Raw genomic sequence first — 15,222 nt, 5'->3', positions numbered from 1 at the left:
AAGGGCGACTATGATGACCTACGAGGCCTGTGATTGTTATCGATCCGGAGTTCGGATAACTTTTGAACGGGTCGGGTACCCAATTCTCTAGAAACGAGCCCTAGCGCTCGGCCACTGCTGCTGCCGCTACCGCGAACATAAGAGAGGGAGAGGGCGGGATTGGCTGGGCCGTCAGTTTCCGTCGCTCTCGCTCACTGGTCTCGTGGCCGATCGTGCAATCGCGAAAGAGGGAGAGGGACGGCGATAGAGAGGGGAGAGGGGCAGCCAAGTATCTAGGGTTTCCACTGTCCTTCTTCCTCGCGGAGACAGGGGGCTTTCTTCTAGGGTTTTGAGAATCTCCGTCCATCAACAGAGGGTAGAATAGCTCCTTACTCGGATTGAACGAAGAGGTCCTCTCTCTCTCTATCTCGCTATCTCTCTCTTTAGTCGTTGCCCAATTTTTGTTATTGTTTTCTCCAGTTCGCTCTTAGGGTTTCGTTTCATGTATAGTATGTTTTTCTTTTCCAGGGCGGACTTGGAGGAAGGAGTTTTATTTTTCCGCTTTTTCCATTTTGTTGATAATCGTGATATTCTGCACCTTCTCTTTCGGAAAATTTGAGAGGGTCTCTCTCTTTTTTTTTTTTCTTAATGGCGTGCACATTTATAATGTTTGTTGGTTTTAACGGCTTGTGTTTGGATTTCTGCAGATTACTAGGGTTTCTCGATTTGCTTTTTCTGGCCTTCCAGGTGTAATGCTTTCCTGTGTGCATATGTGTGATGATAGTTCCAAGTTCTTTTTTCTTGTTTCCTTGCAGAATTGGTGTCGGAGATGGATTTCGACGAGTATGCTTATTTAGAGCAGACTGTTGAGGACCCTGGGTTGGCCAAGGGTTCTGCAAATGATGGAGGTGGAACTTCAGGGAAGCGTGAGCGTGAGAAGAGTTCGAGGCACAGGGACGTGGGGGATGGGGACATCACGGAGAGCAGGTCCAAGAGGGAAAGGTCTGACAAGCAGAATGGCGAGAGGAGCGAAAAGGGCGAGCATCGACATTCGTCGAGGCAAGACCACGACTATCGTTCCGAGAGGAGCTCATCACGTCACCGGGATTCGCCGAGGAGCAGCGAGAAGGACCACCATAGGAGTGGCCGGGATAGTGGTGCACGAGATGGTGAGCGTGAGAAGGAGCGAGACAGGTCGGACAGGGAGAGGGAGCGGGACAGGTCAGAGAGGGAGAGAGAACGAGAGCGTGACAGAGTAAGGGAAAGGGACCGTGACAATGAAAAGGAAAAGGAGAGGGACCGCGATCGGGACCGGGACAGGGAGAGGGCTCGGAGAAGCAGCAGCCGCTCGGAAAGGCATAGGAGCGACCATGAGAGGGATCCTGAATGGGAAATGGAGAGGGGGCGAAGCAGAGATAGGGAGGCAAAAGAAAAAGAGAGGGAGAGAGAAAGAGAACGCGAGATTGAGCTTAGGGACAGAGATAACAGGTAAATGGGTTTTTCTTCTCTTCCGTCGCTGCTTATGAGTTCCTGCTTAATTTGGTTGTTGTAGCATACAGTCATAGGTTGAAGTTTCCCTCTGTTTCCTGTAGATGAACTTTCTAAGATTTTATGCACCTAAATTCGTGCTAAACTAGGATCCAGGAGCACAACCCATGGAGGCTGTTTCGTGCATGTTTCTTGATGTATTATATAGTATCTTCTGCATCATGAGTTAACTAGTTTTCAAGATTTATTGACTCTTTGCTGTGCATGGATTAGGATGACAGAAAAATTTGAATGTTCTTGCCGAACAACCTCTTGCACTGTTGATTGACAAGGTTTAACTTCCCAAGCCTTACCATTTTTCCACTGATGTAAATTTGTGAAGGCTGAGTCAGATTGAATAATCAGCACCAGAAAATTTCTCTATTTGTTACACAGTGCTGATATTTTGAATTCTGGTGGATGATGTTATTGCTTTTTCTATGCATTAAAGGTTGTGTATGAAATTCTGAATGCAGAAAGTTTAAAGAGAAGAAAGAAGCAGCTGAACCTGAAGCTGACCCAGAGAGGGATCAAAGGACTGTCTTTGCTTATCAGGTGTGTCTTGCATAATGATATTTAGCAGCTGAATGTCACAGGTTTCACAACTAACTGAATTTGTTTGAGCTTTTTACAGATGCCTTTGAAGGCAAGTGAGAGAGACGTTTATGAGTTCTTCTCAAGGGCTGGCAAGGTTAGTTGATTGACCACGTAAATTTTTACCTGTTATGCTTTTAGATGTGGATATATTTTGCTTATTACAGTTAAAGATGTGGTACATTTATTTGTGGTTTCTTGTATAGATTTAACTTTGAAATCTTATGCACCATATCATATAGATGCGGGTACTGGTACGACACAAAATTGGGTACAGGGGTGTGGTGAGGGTATATATATATATGTAGTATAGTATATACTTATATGGTCGTTTCTCAGCTTAATCTGTTTCTTTTTTTACTTTTATTATTGTAAATAAAGAAAAAGGGAAAGAGAGAAGAAAAAGAAAGAAGAGAAAAAATTTTCCTAGTGAATAAGAGATGTTGGTTTTGGGGTGCATGTTAGAGCTGCACCCGTGTCGTGTTGACGTGGGTGTTACCCCTTTTTTGAAGAGTCCATGCTTAATGTAGGCAAGTCTATTCCAACTAATGTGAGCAAATCACTGAGATGTATTGGCTTCTTATTGCACTAAACTATGTCACATCTAAAAGGCTGCCACACCTGTGTCGCGCTGATGTTGTCACTGGTCCTGCTGCTGGTGCTTCTCTGACACAGCATGTCCTGTGCAGTCACCTGAATCGAGCCAAAACTGTTATAAATGTGTGCCTGAATAAGCTACCTCTAATAGTAAAAGTTCATATGTAAATATGGACAAATAAGGGTACTAAGCAGTTAAATAACTATATAACAAATGACACACACACACTATAAAATACATCCTCAGTGCACCCATGCCTAAATTTTTGGGAAAAAATGCCTCATCTGCACCCTCACCCTCACCCATGTGATGTAGGCAGTAAATGTTGGCATGTTGCACTCTCTTCAATGAGGTCTAGTGTATTGACTAATTATGTGTGTGCACCACTTTCCTAGTGTTGTAGAATCAGATTGACAGTAACCGTGATGAAAGTATATTTCAGTTTTGTTCACTGCTCTGATATTTTTTTTGGTAATTGTCAGGTGAGGGATGTCCGTCTGATAATGGATAGAAATTCGAGGCGTTCAAAAGGAGTTGGGTATGTGTGCTACTACATCTGCTTTTTGAGGGACAGGTTCTTTTGTGAGGCCAATTTTCTTCCTAAATATTGTAGGTTCCTAGCAAGGCAGCAATATGATGTGCAATCTAGTCGCTCCAGTGCACAAGAAGACATAGCAAGCAAGTCTTCAATGAGACTGTCGCCTCGCAGCATAAAAAACACATTTACTTGTCCTTGCACATGCATATGATAAAATTCAGCAAATACTCTTTCTATAATGTAGCGTTGTGGTGGCAAAATAAACATCCATATATGCAAAAATAGCAACATGTTATTGTACTACTCGAACTAGGACCTATCAGATCTGATGATCTAAATCATGCCTTAGGATTTTGAAAATGATCCCTCGTTTCTCAACCTTTCTGAACCTTTACATGGCAGTAAGTTGAAAGATACTATTTATTCAAGTTCTGCTAACTGTTCTCTTGCAGGTTGACTTTGTGACAAATAACAGGGAACTGGTACACATGCCATCCTGCAAGTATGTGTGCATGTTGTGCCTATTTATTCAGGCATATCATCAGCCATTTGCATCATTTGACAAGTAACTTTTTCCGTAGACACTGATATGGTTCCTAACCGTTTTTTTCTGCCCTAAAATGTATTGTTTGTTTTATGGAAAATTTGGAGATTTAAAATTTTAAAATAATATAATTTAAAAATGAAATAGAAGTCTTTTTAGCATTTCTCTCACAAAATATAACTTAAACAACTGTAGGTGTTTTCTAAATGTTTAATAATGAACCTTCATGGAAAAGTGTACGTGAAAACCCAACACACACTTATAGGAGGACTATTTTTTCTGTACACTGAAAATATGTTTTGGATACATATTGGTGATCTTTTGCCAATATTATTAACTTTGTAATAATTTCAGTTATCAGTGCTTATGCTTTCGTAGGGATAATTTCTTGGAGAAACGTCTTTGCATCCAAACCCCAATTCTGTCTAGTAGTTAGACGTTTTCAAGATAATATGGTTTGTTTCATTACTGGCTGGCAGCCCAGTTTTCCTAATTTCTGTTGGTGTCTTGCTGTGTTTTTATAAATTGTTTGGGCAAATATGCATAAATAGATGGATTTTCAGTGACTTGTTTACCTCAACATGCTTAATGATGGCGTCTTAGTGCTGAATATGATTTAGGATAAGAAAGAATTTCTTGGTCGTACAAATTTTTAATCAGTATGAATGGATACAATTAATGATTGCTTTTTTTGGTCAAATATGAATAAATGGATTTTCTTTTGATGGCTTATTTACTAAAAAACATGCTTCTTACAGCCACTAAAACATCATTTAGCAATAAGGCTTCTAGGTTATGCATTTTGTTTGGTAAATATACACAGACAGGTTGATTTAATCTTTTCTTTACGTACTTTAAATTGTTTAGGTGAGTAAATCCGTTCTTCACATTGAACTGTTTAAGGCTTTTTCAAATAAATAAATAAATACGTAAATAAATAAATAAAATGTGTTTTTTTGAGAAAAAATAGTCAGCAAAGTTGTGCGGTGTTCTCGGATTGGCTGAACACAATTCCTCATTCAACACTCAACAGGTTGACCAATATAATCATACTCTACACTGTCACTGAATTAAGCATATAACACAAATGAGCAATAAATTAACGTCAATGGTCAAATTTGTTAGTTATTCATGGCAAGCATCTTCCTATAGCCTGTATGCATTAAAATTCTTAACGGTGACAGGAAACCTTGACGTGCTTTTTTTTTTTTTGAGATTTAGCAGAATGGTGGTAGCTTCTTGATCTCAAAGCCATTTCTTTATGCCTGCATCTGGATCTAATCCTGAACTAGTGATGTAAAAATCAAATATGGGTTTATTTGATCGACTTGAGAGAGCTTTTCTATTTCTTCAACTATGAGTAGTAGAACTGGATGGCTCATGTACGATAAAACACGTCTTTGAGAAAGGGCTAGTACACTTAAATTACTAATTACATAATAAAAAAATTAGACATGATTCAGAGTCAAGTGAATGATTCCTATACAAGAAAATCATTAAAATGGACACCTTAATCGTTTGATTGGAATCATGATTTCTGCGATAAGAACAAATATGTGATGCTGCAAAATGTCCTGGTGCTATGTAGTATAAATTGCCTTAACTGAATCAATGTTCTGGATAACGTGAACTGCTTTCCTAGTATTGGGCACAGCATATGAGGTGTAGGTTCCCAGGTGAAATCTGTTTTCATATAAATCCACATCTCTGCATGGAAATCTGTCATATTATGTTTGTGAAGCATTTAAAACCTGACATGATATTCTTGTGCTTTTAGTATGTTGTCGTGGGTGTGAATTGGAGGATGCTTTATGTGGATTATCTCTTGTTGGACTACACCTCAGTGGCATCAAAAAATCAGCTGGTCGGTTAATTTTTTTGCACATTACTCTGCATGAGTACAGTAAAAACACATGCATGCTGGTGCCTAGCCACCGATGTACTTGATGCATGTGTTAGAGTTCTTGCATACTTGACTTTATGACATTACTGTCCTGGTGTTTTTTGTCTTTACATGCTGGCATAGAATTTCTTCTATTTTCTTTGACAGGTACATTGAGTTCTACGATGCAATGTCTGTGCCAATGGCAATTGCTCTTTCTGGGCAGCCACTTCTTGGTCAGCCTGTAATGGTTAAACCTTCTGAGGCTGAAAAGAATCTTGTTCAGTCAACTGCATCTGCTGCAGGTGCAGGGGGTCTTGCGGGACCATACTCTGCCGTTGCTCGGAAACTTTATGTTGGGAACTTGCATTTCAATATAACAGAGGATCAACTTCGGCAGGTGCATATGGCTTAGTTTGTTTTGACTTATTTTTTTTGTCAACGCTTTTTTAACCGTTCTTCATTTGCACTTATAGATATGATTGTTTTGTATTTCTTCAGTTGTGTAAACATACAAGAACTGCCTGATGGTTAGCTGGCCATATTAAGGCTTCTTCAGGTCTTACTTTTTTGGTCTTATTTACTGTAGACATGGTTTTATTGCTGGATAAGCTTTGGTTGTGAAGCTAAATTAGCCAAAACTGTTGTTTATAGTACTTGTTTTATAATTGTTTGTAGGCCTTTGTCATGATATGGTTCATTGCAGAAAAGTATTGCACGAAATAAGGAACGGATGCGGATGATTTTGATTTATTATTTTTTCATTTCTTATTCTACAACATGGATATGGAACAACTACAATTGGTAGTTAAGTGGAAACAAGAATTACTTGCAGTTGATGATCTAAAGCTTTTCCATTTAAGTTATTTACAGAAGTGGTAAACTAGGTCATTATTTCGTTGGCTTATATCTATCTAGTATAGACATGTTACCTTTGGCAGCTTGGTTATGTGGATTCACAGCTAATTTCATTTTTGTGCATAAGAAGAAAGAAAGAAATGATGCATTTTAAAAATATTTTAGTAGTTGGTGTCATATTATATGAACAAGCTTAAGGACAATCATCCAATGCTTCAGGAGATGGGTGTAGAGGGCACAATCAAAGCTGTAGATGTGGACAGGGCATCTTGTTCTCTTTCTTGTCCAACTTCAGATTTGACATTTGATCGACTCCATTCTTGCTTTTTTTAGTTAACCTTTTAATTTAAGTGTATGTGTGCGGGGTCCTGAGGGGGCAGTTGATTCAAGCCCTTGAAATATGGATCTTGATTCTTCGGAGTATGGAGACAACCGGCACTAAAAATGGTTGTTATCTGATGTATTTGATTTGATTAGTGAATTTGCAAGTTTTTAGGATAATCCTCCACTTACTGTGATAGCATATGAATTAGGGACAAGTCATTTTGTTGTACAGGACCTTGTTTTTCAAGCACATTAGATATTAGCATGTGCAAATTTATATCTATATTTGCTACTAGGATGTAATTTGCAGATGAACAAACAGACCAATTCTTGTGTGTTATTCAGCAGTTCTCTCCTTATTACTTTTTGTGTATATGATCCATCACCGCCTGAATTTCTTTTACCCTTGCATGCTCATGTTTCTGCTTCTGATCCTGCTTTGTGGTGCTTAGTGGGTTCGTTGCAAAGCCATTATTGTTTCCTTGTATGATGTTTTCATAACTAGGTAGATTTTGCAAGTGTTTTATGTGGTTATTTTTGTTCTGATATTTTCAATTGTTGGATCTTGGTTGCATCTTCTAGGTATTTGAGGCTTTTGGCCCTGTCGAGCTTGTTCAACTCCCTCTTGACTCAGAGACTGGACATTGTAAAGGCTTTGGATTTGTGCAAGTCTGTGTATTAAACTTTTTTCAGATTTATTTATTTCTTGTTTATCTTTTGTTTTCCTTGTGTAGATTCTTCATCTTCATTTTGTCAAATTCATTTTCTCCTCCTGACTTGATCTTCACAGTTTGCTCAATTGGAACATGCCAAAGCAGCACAGTGTCTTAATGGAAAACTTGAGATTGCTGGGAGGACTATCAAGGTGCCTACTTGGTTCACATTTTATTGTTTTGGTATACATAGAAAGATGCATCTTAAAATTTTTAAATCTTAAAATACATTTTATGAGTTTTTTATTATGATTTATAATCAACTTGAAGGTTTTGTTTTGAACGTGACTTTATCTGTAACTGAAGTATTTCAGTGCACAGTGATGGATAGTGGTATGTGGATGTAGGTTTCGGCAGTCACTGATCATGTTGGTATACAAGACGTTGGAGCAAATGCTGCTGATTTTGATGACGACGATGGTGGTGGCTTGGTAAGCAAAATATAATCTCATTTTGAAAAGCTGGAATAGTGCATGGTTTGATACCAGTAAATTTAGTTTCATAGATGGAGTGACAAAATATTCCAGATGTTAACTTTTGATTAGCATAAAGACTTGTTCCAAGTGGTAAATGTGTGATAGTCCTTGTGTTTTAATAAGAGTCATAGCAGCTTGAGTTTACATATGTAGCTTGCTTGTCCCTTGTATGCATGCATTTCAAGTTAATGGGATAGGTGGATGTCGTGCCTGCTGTGTTAGATCTTTAGTAGGTGGGTTTCCACATGGATGACCATGGTGATTTATTTTCTTGAATTTCGCTCGACTTGGCTGTGGTCATGCATGTTTTGTTCTTGATTTCTGATTAAGTTGCTATGAGGATCAACTTGTCCCAACTGACTTGTGTGAAGAATTTGAGTCGCTGTGAGGAATTAAACTTCTCCTGTATGATTTAAAGAATTTTGATGGACACTTTTATTGCGTTTTGGTGTTCCTGTCTTGCTAATATATTTTAGGTCATATTCTTATTTTTATAGGTATAGCATTTGAGTCACTATGAGGAATTCAACTTGTCCTGTATGATTTAAAGTATTTTGGAATACACACTCCTTTATTGTATTTTGGTATTCCTTTTTTGTTAAAATATTTTAGATGACATTCTTATTTTGAAACTTTGGATCTCATTTCATTGCTAGACACAGTGAGTTGATACTAGTTGATCTTCATTTCTGCACTCTGTATTCTTGATACTACTTTAGACAGCATCAAGTGCTCTGGGGTTAATCTGTGTTTTTTGCTTCTAGCATTTTTTCAATGTACTATTTAAGTATCTACGCAAAATGTTTTGTTGTGAAACATTATTGTTTGTTTCACTTTGTACATTGAAAAGCATGATTTTGATTTAATTTTTCTGATTTCATTGCTCTATTTTATTTGAAATGTTTCTGTTCCTGTTGTTCCAAAAGGTTTTTGTTTAGGTTGGTTTTGCTGCTATATTATAGTGTGCAGAATCTCTGTAGGAACTTTTATGCTGAATCTAATATAAACCAATCCTTTTGCATATGCTGTTAAAACCTTAGCATGGTTAGTCTTTTGAATAGTATGTTGTTGAATATGCTTTTCCTTTTTATATGCTTATATATGTATTATGTTACAATGCAGTCTCTTAATGCTAGCTCGAGAGCAATGCTTATGCAGAAATTGGACCGCACAGGTACTGCCACAAGGTATGCTTTCATATTCTTACTGTTTTGTCTTCATCTATAGAGTGATTGTCTAACAGTAAATAATGCTTAATTCATCTATTGCGTGATTGTCTAACAGTAAATAATGCTAATTCATCTATAGAGTGATTGTCTAACAGTAAATAATGCTTGCACCTGTTGCAGTATTGTGGGCACCCTAGGAGCTCCCATGATTAATGGTGCTGCCCCAGTTCAACCTTCTGTTCTTACCATCCCCGGGCAAACTTCTCTTGCAACCTCTGCTGTTCCGGTCTTACCAGTTTCAGCTGCTGAACCAATAGGCATTCCGAGTGAATGTTTGTTATTGAAGAACATGTTTGATCCAAGCACTGAGGTCTGTGGTCTATTTTTGCTTCTTGTTGATCTTGTTTTCTGTCCTATCTGACAGCTAAATTTATTCTGCAGACGGATCCTGAATTTGATTTGGATATTAAAGAAGATGTGCAAGAGGAGTGTTCTAACTTTGGTCCGGTGAAACATATTTATGTGGACAAGTGAGTAGTGATTCTGTGGCTCTTTTCCTGGAGAGTGTTTAGTGGATTATCTGTAGCTATATATTATATATTTTCCTTCTCTATGAAGTAGTTGGATGTCAATTTTCGTTGTGATCTATACTGTTTATGTAAATTAGAATCATAAGCATTGATGCAATTTTACGAGTATTCATGCATTTCTACGAAGTCCTATGGTTACAAAATTACTATAGTTCTCTGGTGACTTGATCTGAGTTTTTTTATTGATGGTTTTGCAGGAATAGTGCTGGCCACGTTTACTTGAAATTCGACAGTGTAGCTGCAGCGTCAAAAGCCCAACATGCCATGCATGGCAGGTGGTTTGCAAAGAGGATGATAACAGCAGTCTTCATGGTAAATACTCTCAAATATATCTTGTCCATTGAACATATGTCTTAAATAATGGTTTTTGAGTTGGCTCCAGGATTCCAACTCCAATGTCAAATTTGGGAAAAAATGGAATTATGTATCAAGTTCTTGTTTCACAGAGCAAAATTTCCTTAAATGCCTTTGATATTTTTTGAACTGCACCAGGTATTGGTGAAAACAGAAGTAAAGACACGAATGTATGTGTTGCTTCATGGGAGCTTTTTTATATACTAGCTTTACTTTACTACGATCAGGAACCAAAACAGTATGCCTAGTTTGACTGCGTCCTGGGTTTGATAGGAGATTATTGCTTGGCAAGAATAAGTTTTACCTGCGTCATGATTTTGACGGTTGATCATCTTTGCAGGTTCCTCAGCAGTATGATGCAAAGTTTAAAGGCTGAAGTTAGTACTTGAGCCTGCACCCGTAGGCGAGGTTTGCTGGTAGTGTTCAAGTGTTAACCTTTGCTTTATGGCTAAGTTGCACACAATTTTGTACTTCGTCATAGTGCAGAGAAGTTTTTCTGCTTTCCCTCCCAAGGAAATCAATAGTATGCATAAACTGTACAAGAATCAATGGCTTAAGATTGCAGTATATGCTCTCAAGCAAAATGTAGTTAGTTGTTGCATTCTAAACCTTGTTCTTGTCAAATGCGATTAAATTGTTGAATTGTTGATTTCTTAGATTCTAGTGCTTCTGCGTGCATGAGAGGGGGGCTCTGGTTTCTTTGGCATCAATTAATGGAATCCACGAATCTAGCTGTGAGAATTCGGGACTTTTATCGACCGTGTAATGTCATGCTTGTGGTGGAACTGATTACCTTTTTTTCTGTTGTTGTCCCAATTAGTAAAGCCAGGAACTTGTTCAGGAGGGAACCTATTGTTTTTGTTTGTCATTTCTTTTCGTTTGTTTGTTTTTGTTTTTTCTTGCAATCAGTCGCAACCTTGTTAAGGATGACATTTCCTCAAAAAAAAAAAATAAGTGGGCTTGCTTTATTCCTTGAGTTGGACGCATGCTTGTAGAATATGTACGTATATATTTCTTAAGAAAACGTTAGGCTTTATTTTCTTAAATTCAATAATCAAATGTTGGTTTAATTATATACTATTCTTTATGAATCCAAGCAAACATGTGCTTTTAAGGTTATTGACGGGTCGGTCCAAAATATTGTCAATTTGAACGTGTTTTCAGTTTTCTTGGTTATTGCCTGTGGGTTTCTTGAGGAGCACTTGTAGCCAGACCTGGTAGGCACAACATAGTAAGGCATCACAAATGCACGATATATGTCGAAATATTAAAAAACACGCATTTTCCTCTAAAACAGTCAGTATTAAGTAGTGGTGCACTAGCGAAATAAATCCAACCTTTCAATGAAGTGTCTTTTTGACCTATATATAAGCCAAATGGATTCAATTACGCCTTGCCTGCCTCATCTTTGCATTACTTTACCTCCACAGCCATACCACCACAACCGCCCTTGGAGGAGGTGAAGAGTTCAATCCATGGCGATGGCGATTCCTAAATTACTGAGAGTTTACCCCGGCTTCCTTGTTTACCTCGGTTTCCTTGTCAGTCACAAAAGACCGTTTCACCAGCATCTTTTTGTAAATTCAGAAATTACTAACGACCCCTTGCCGTTGCCCTTGTCTTAGGAAAATAATATGCAGAAGTAGTTCAGTTGCCCTTGCCAGTTCAAGGAGCTGCATTCCGCCGCCTTTGAAAAAGGGCATGAGTAGCCGAGTAAATTTCAGACTCCTATCATTATTATGCATTTTCATAATTATTCAACATATTGTCAAGTTAGTGTGAAAGTTTCTCTTTTAAGAAAGAGCATGATAAAGGATAAACAATTTCCCTGATAAATTTGTGATCCTTTTACCATTTTGCTCTTTTGTAGGTCCCTTTGTCTAGATTTCTGCTCATCCAGAAGGACTCTTGTAGATTTACACGCTGCAGTTCACTCTTCTTCTCTCCTTCCTTTCCTTTTTAATGCTTTAAGTCCTCATCTCAAGTTGTCATTGGCTGCAACCTTCGATAGGGTACAGAAACTGCTATGGGTTTCGAAAAATGATGTCAGTGAACTTGGTGAGCTGCACATGCACATGTTGGATATACATCGAGCTTCATGTACTCGGGGCAGATCTGGCTGTGGTTGGGCCAGAAGTGAGAGGGTGTCTGGAGAAAAATTAGGTTTATACAAGCCTATGAGCAGTAAAGATGCCAGATCTTGTGAAGAGAACTACTCTGCCTGGCCTGTTGGAGGCAACCAATAATCAGTCTGAGCCAGAGAAGTGTCTAAGCTTTTGGGCATACCAAATTTTCTTGGTGAGCAGAAGGTTAACAATCTACTGGCGTAACTGCCTTTTCGATACCTGTTCATGCCAGTCTGATATTGTCCACATTCGCTTCACGTTACGCATGGAGAATCCTCTCAATCAGGACCATACCGGAGCTTGATCCTACTCTAGTTGTAGAACACCAAATGGAATCATAGTAAAGGAAAAAGCAGAAAGCATTTTGGAACTAACTAGAACGATTGGTGTGCAAATCGGTTGTGTTTCTACACCTAAAACGCTTTCGTCAAAATCTGATTTAGAAGATTGGTGCAGTTGACGACCTATCTACTTGATCCTAAATAACGATATTTTCTGTTCCACCTGACAATCAAAGAACAAGCCAATTACCAACTCCATTTCTTCTGTGTGCAAGCGTGTTTCGGTATATATATATATAGAGAGAGAGAAAGAGAGAGAGAGAGAGAGAAGTTAAGAACGGGGTGTTGGGGTAGGTTACCCTCTTCAGATTAAATGTTTATTCGTCCATTAGATGTGAGGGCTCTGGTTGGTGCATCAAAGCTTTGGGTGTAAGAATTTCATTATAAGAAGACATACAGCCATTCACATATTTCACAAACCCAAGTTCTATTTGAACTCTGAAAAAGATGAGAGTTGCGAAGCTGCTGTTTGCCGTCATCCTAGCAGTTGCGCTATTCCTGCACTCTGCAGAGGGAGGAAGGAGCCTGCTCATGACTCCCCATCATAAGCATGGCCGTCCACATCCGCGCCATTTTGACAAGCACCAACACCATGGCCGTCGCTACAACCATCCATCGCCCCATCAACCCCGCAATTCCAAACACCATCTTTCAGATGAGGGATGGGACCAGAGTAGTTCCTATTGATCCAAGTGGATAGCAGAGGCAGATGCCATGGCTTGCTTCTTGTGTAGACATGACAGTTTCCTCATGATTGATTCTCGCCAGTGCATCCATGCTTGTAGCGCTTCGATTGTTAATCAGTAATAATAATCGGAAACGAGATCGGACCGTGGAGATCAGACTACGCAAACGAATTTTTAGAATGACACTATGGGTATCAGTTTGAGCTTAGGAATTGTTGTTGTCATTTAGCTTTTCCAAGAAATATTTGTGCTTTGTGCTTTGATCAAGTTCAGCTAGGCTTCTGTAACTGTATTGAGTTTGGTACTGTCCGCTCGTGTTTTATATGATGGTAGAAGTTGAATGTTCGTTACAGATATAACTGTGGAGCTTGGTCCTTTGCACTTTTACCATCAGAGACCCGTTCAAACGACCGGTCCATCCAGTATATATATATATATATATATACACACAAGCTTAACGCTCTCTCTTCTCTCTGTCTCTGTTTCTTGGCCTTCTTGCTCATCCTTGGCTCAGCCGTCGTTTCTTGGCCTTCTTGCTCATTCTTGGCGGCGTTCATCTTCGCCATGATCAACTATGACATACTCACGAGACACGTCTGGGAAGACAACTTCGACGAGGAGATGAGCATCATCAGGAACAGCGTCGTCACCAACCACCCCGTCGTCTCTCTGGCAACCCGTTTTTCTTCCTGCGCCGACAGAGTCCCCACCGGGATTCTCTGGGGAGACTCGGCCGCCAACTACTCGGTACTTCTCGAGACGATGGAGAGGATGGAAAAGTTGACGCAGGTGGGTCTAGCCTTCTCCGACCAGAAAGGGGAGCTGCCTTGCTGCAGCGAGACCGGGAGGCCCTGGGTGTGGGAGTTCAACCTTACACCGGCCGACGAAGCAGCCGATCCCGATAGGAAGGAGGGCCTTTCGAAGGGGTCAGGCGGCGGAGTCGGAACCAAGAAAGGGATCAACCCTTGGCGCCTGGCCGCCGATCTCTGGCGCTGCAACTTGCTCATGAACGACAACGTCATCTGGGTGGTGTTCAAAGGAGGATTGGACTTCGTGGCGCTGCTCAGGTGGGCAAGACTCAGCGTTGAGGGCATGCCTACTGAGCTCGACGAATTCCTGAGGCTGCAGCGTCTCTACTTCCCGGTGTGCCACGACGTGGCGGCGGCATTGGGGTTCCACTCCGTTCTCGGCGACGATGGGACGATCCACGTCTTGGCCCGCTCCTTGTGCGTGCGAATGGAGGAGATGCCTCCTAGCCGGCCGGCCTCCGACAGCCTGCTGGCCCTGTACCTCTTCACCACCATGAAGCGTCTGCCCTTGGGCTTTTATATGCTGAAGCACAAGGTGAACGTGGTGTTTGGCCTCACCGCCGGAGAAGAAGCTGATTACGCCCTTCCTACGCTTGGCAATATATCTCTGGTTTGATGCCTAGGCTCGTGTACAAGTGCCTTATCCTGGCCCATCGATTTTGGTGCTTCTGCTAATTCGCTTTCGATTTCTTCAGAAGGACTTCCTTGATAATGGTGGTAGTGCGATTTATCGTTGTTTTTACGTGTTCATACACAGCTTGTTCGTTTCTTTCTTGGTCGAATTTAAAGCGTAGTTTGAGACCTTGCCTACTTTGCTTTCTGCATTTCTCGTATTAAAAGATCTTGAAGACAATTATTTTCGCAACCTGATTTAGCTGTACCTTTTCGGGATCATATTGTCTCTCTAACTGGCCGGCCTCGCTAGCAGCCTTCTTTCCTTTTCATTCCTTTAATTTATTCTGTTGTTGCTTTTTCGATTCTCTTTTAACCTGATTTCAAGTTATTAGAACGAGTAGTTGATGAGTTGGCGCATGTCGATTGAGATGCTGATTCTGCTGAATCCTGTTCTGCATACGCTTTCGAGTCTGAGACCAGAACAAAATCAAATGATAGT

At 40.0% G+C, this 15,222-nt stretch overlaps 2 protein-coding genes across 4 annotated transcripts; both read left to right on the top strand.

The window, feature by feature from the left end:
• Positions 1-130: 130 nt before the first annotated feature.
• Positions 131-10,802, top strand: LOC116264517 (uncharacterized). 3 transcript variants are annotated; one of them, XM_031644793.2, is made up of 15 exons: positions 131-389; positions 508-602; positions 795-1,467; positions 1,983-2,061; positions 2,141-2,197; positions 3,181-3,236; positions 5,831-6,062; positions 7,427-7,513; positions 7,635-7,709; positions 7,905-7,988; positions 9,156-9,220; positions 9,383-9,572; positions 9,644-9,732; positions 9,990-10,104; positions 10,487-10,802. In XM_031644793.2, the coding sequence occupies exons 3-15, from the start codon at positions 809-811 to the stop codon at positions 10,520-10,522; spliced, it is 1,824 nt and encodes a 607-aa protein (XP_031500653.1). In that variant the 5' UTR covers positions 131-389; positions 508-602; positions 795-808; the 3' UTR covers positions 10,523-10,802. The 3 variants fall into 3 exon arrangements, with proteins under 3 accessions (XP_031500653.1, XP_031500654.1, XP_031500652.1); XM_031644794.2 differs by lacking the exon at positions 508-602 and having other exon boundaries at positions 687-1,467; XM_031644792.2 differs by lacking the exon at positions 508-602 and having other exon boundaries at positions 132-389.
• Positions 10,803-10,925: 123 nt separating this feature from the next.
• On the top strand, positions 10,926-15,045 carry LOC116264518 (probable CCR4-associated factor 1 homolog 6). Its single transcript, XM_031644795.2, has 2 exons — positions 10,926-11,859; positions 12,017-15,045. The coding sequence occupies exon 2, from the start codon at positions 13,864-13,866 to the stop codon at positions 14,722-14,724; it is 861 nt and encodes a 286-aa protein (XP_031500655.1). The 5' UTR covers positions 10,926-11,859; positions 12,017-13,863; the 3' UTR covers positions 14,725-15,045.
• The last annotated feature ends 177 nt before the right edge of the window (positions 15,046-15,222 follow it).

Source organism: Nymphaea colorata, chromosome 11 (assembly GCF_008831285.2).
Source record: "Nymphaea colorata isolate Beijing-Zhang1983 chromosome 11, ASM883128v2, whole genome shotgun sequence".
NCBI classification, from domain to species: Eukaryota; Viridiplantae; Streptophyta; class Magnoliopsida; order Nymphaeales; family Nymphaeaceae; genus Nymphaea; species Nymphaea colorata.
This window is presented reverse-complemented; position numbering and strand designations above follow the sequence as displayed.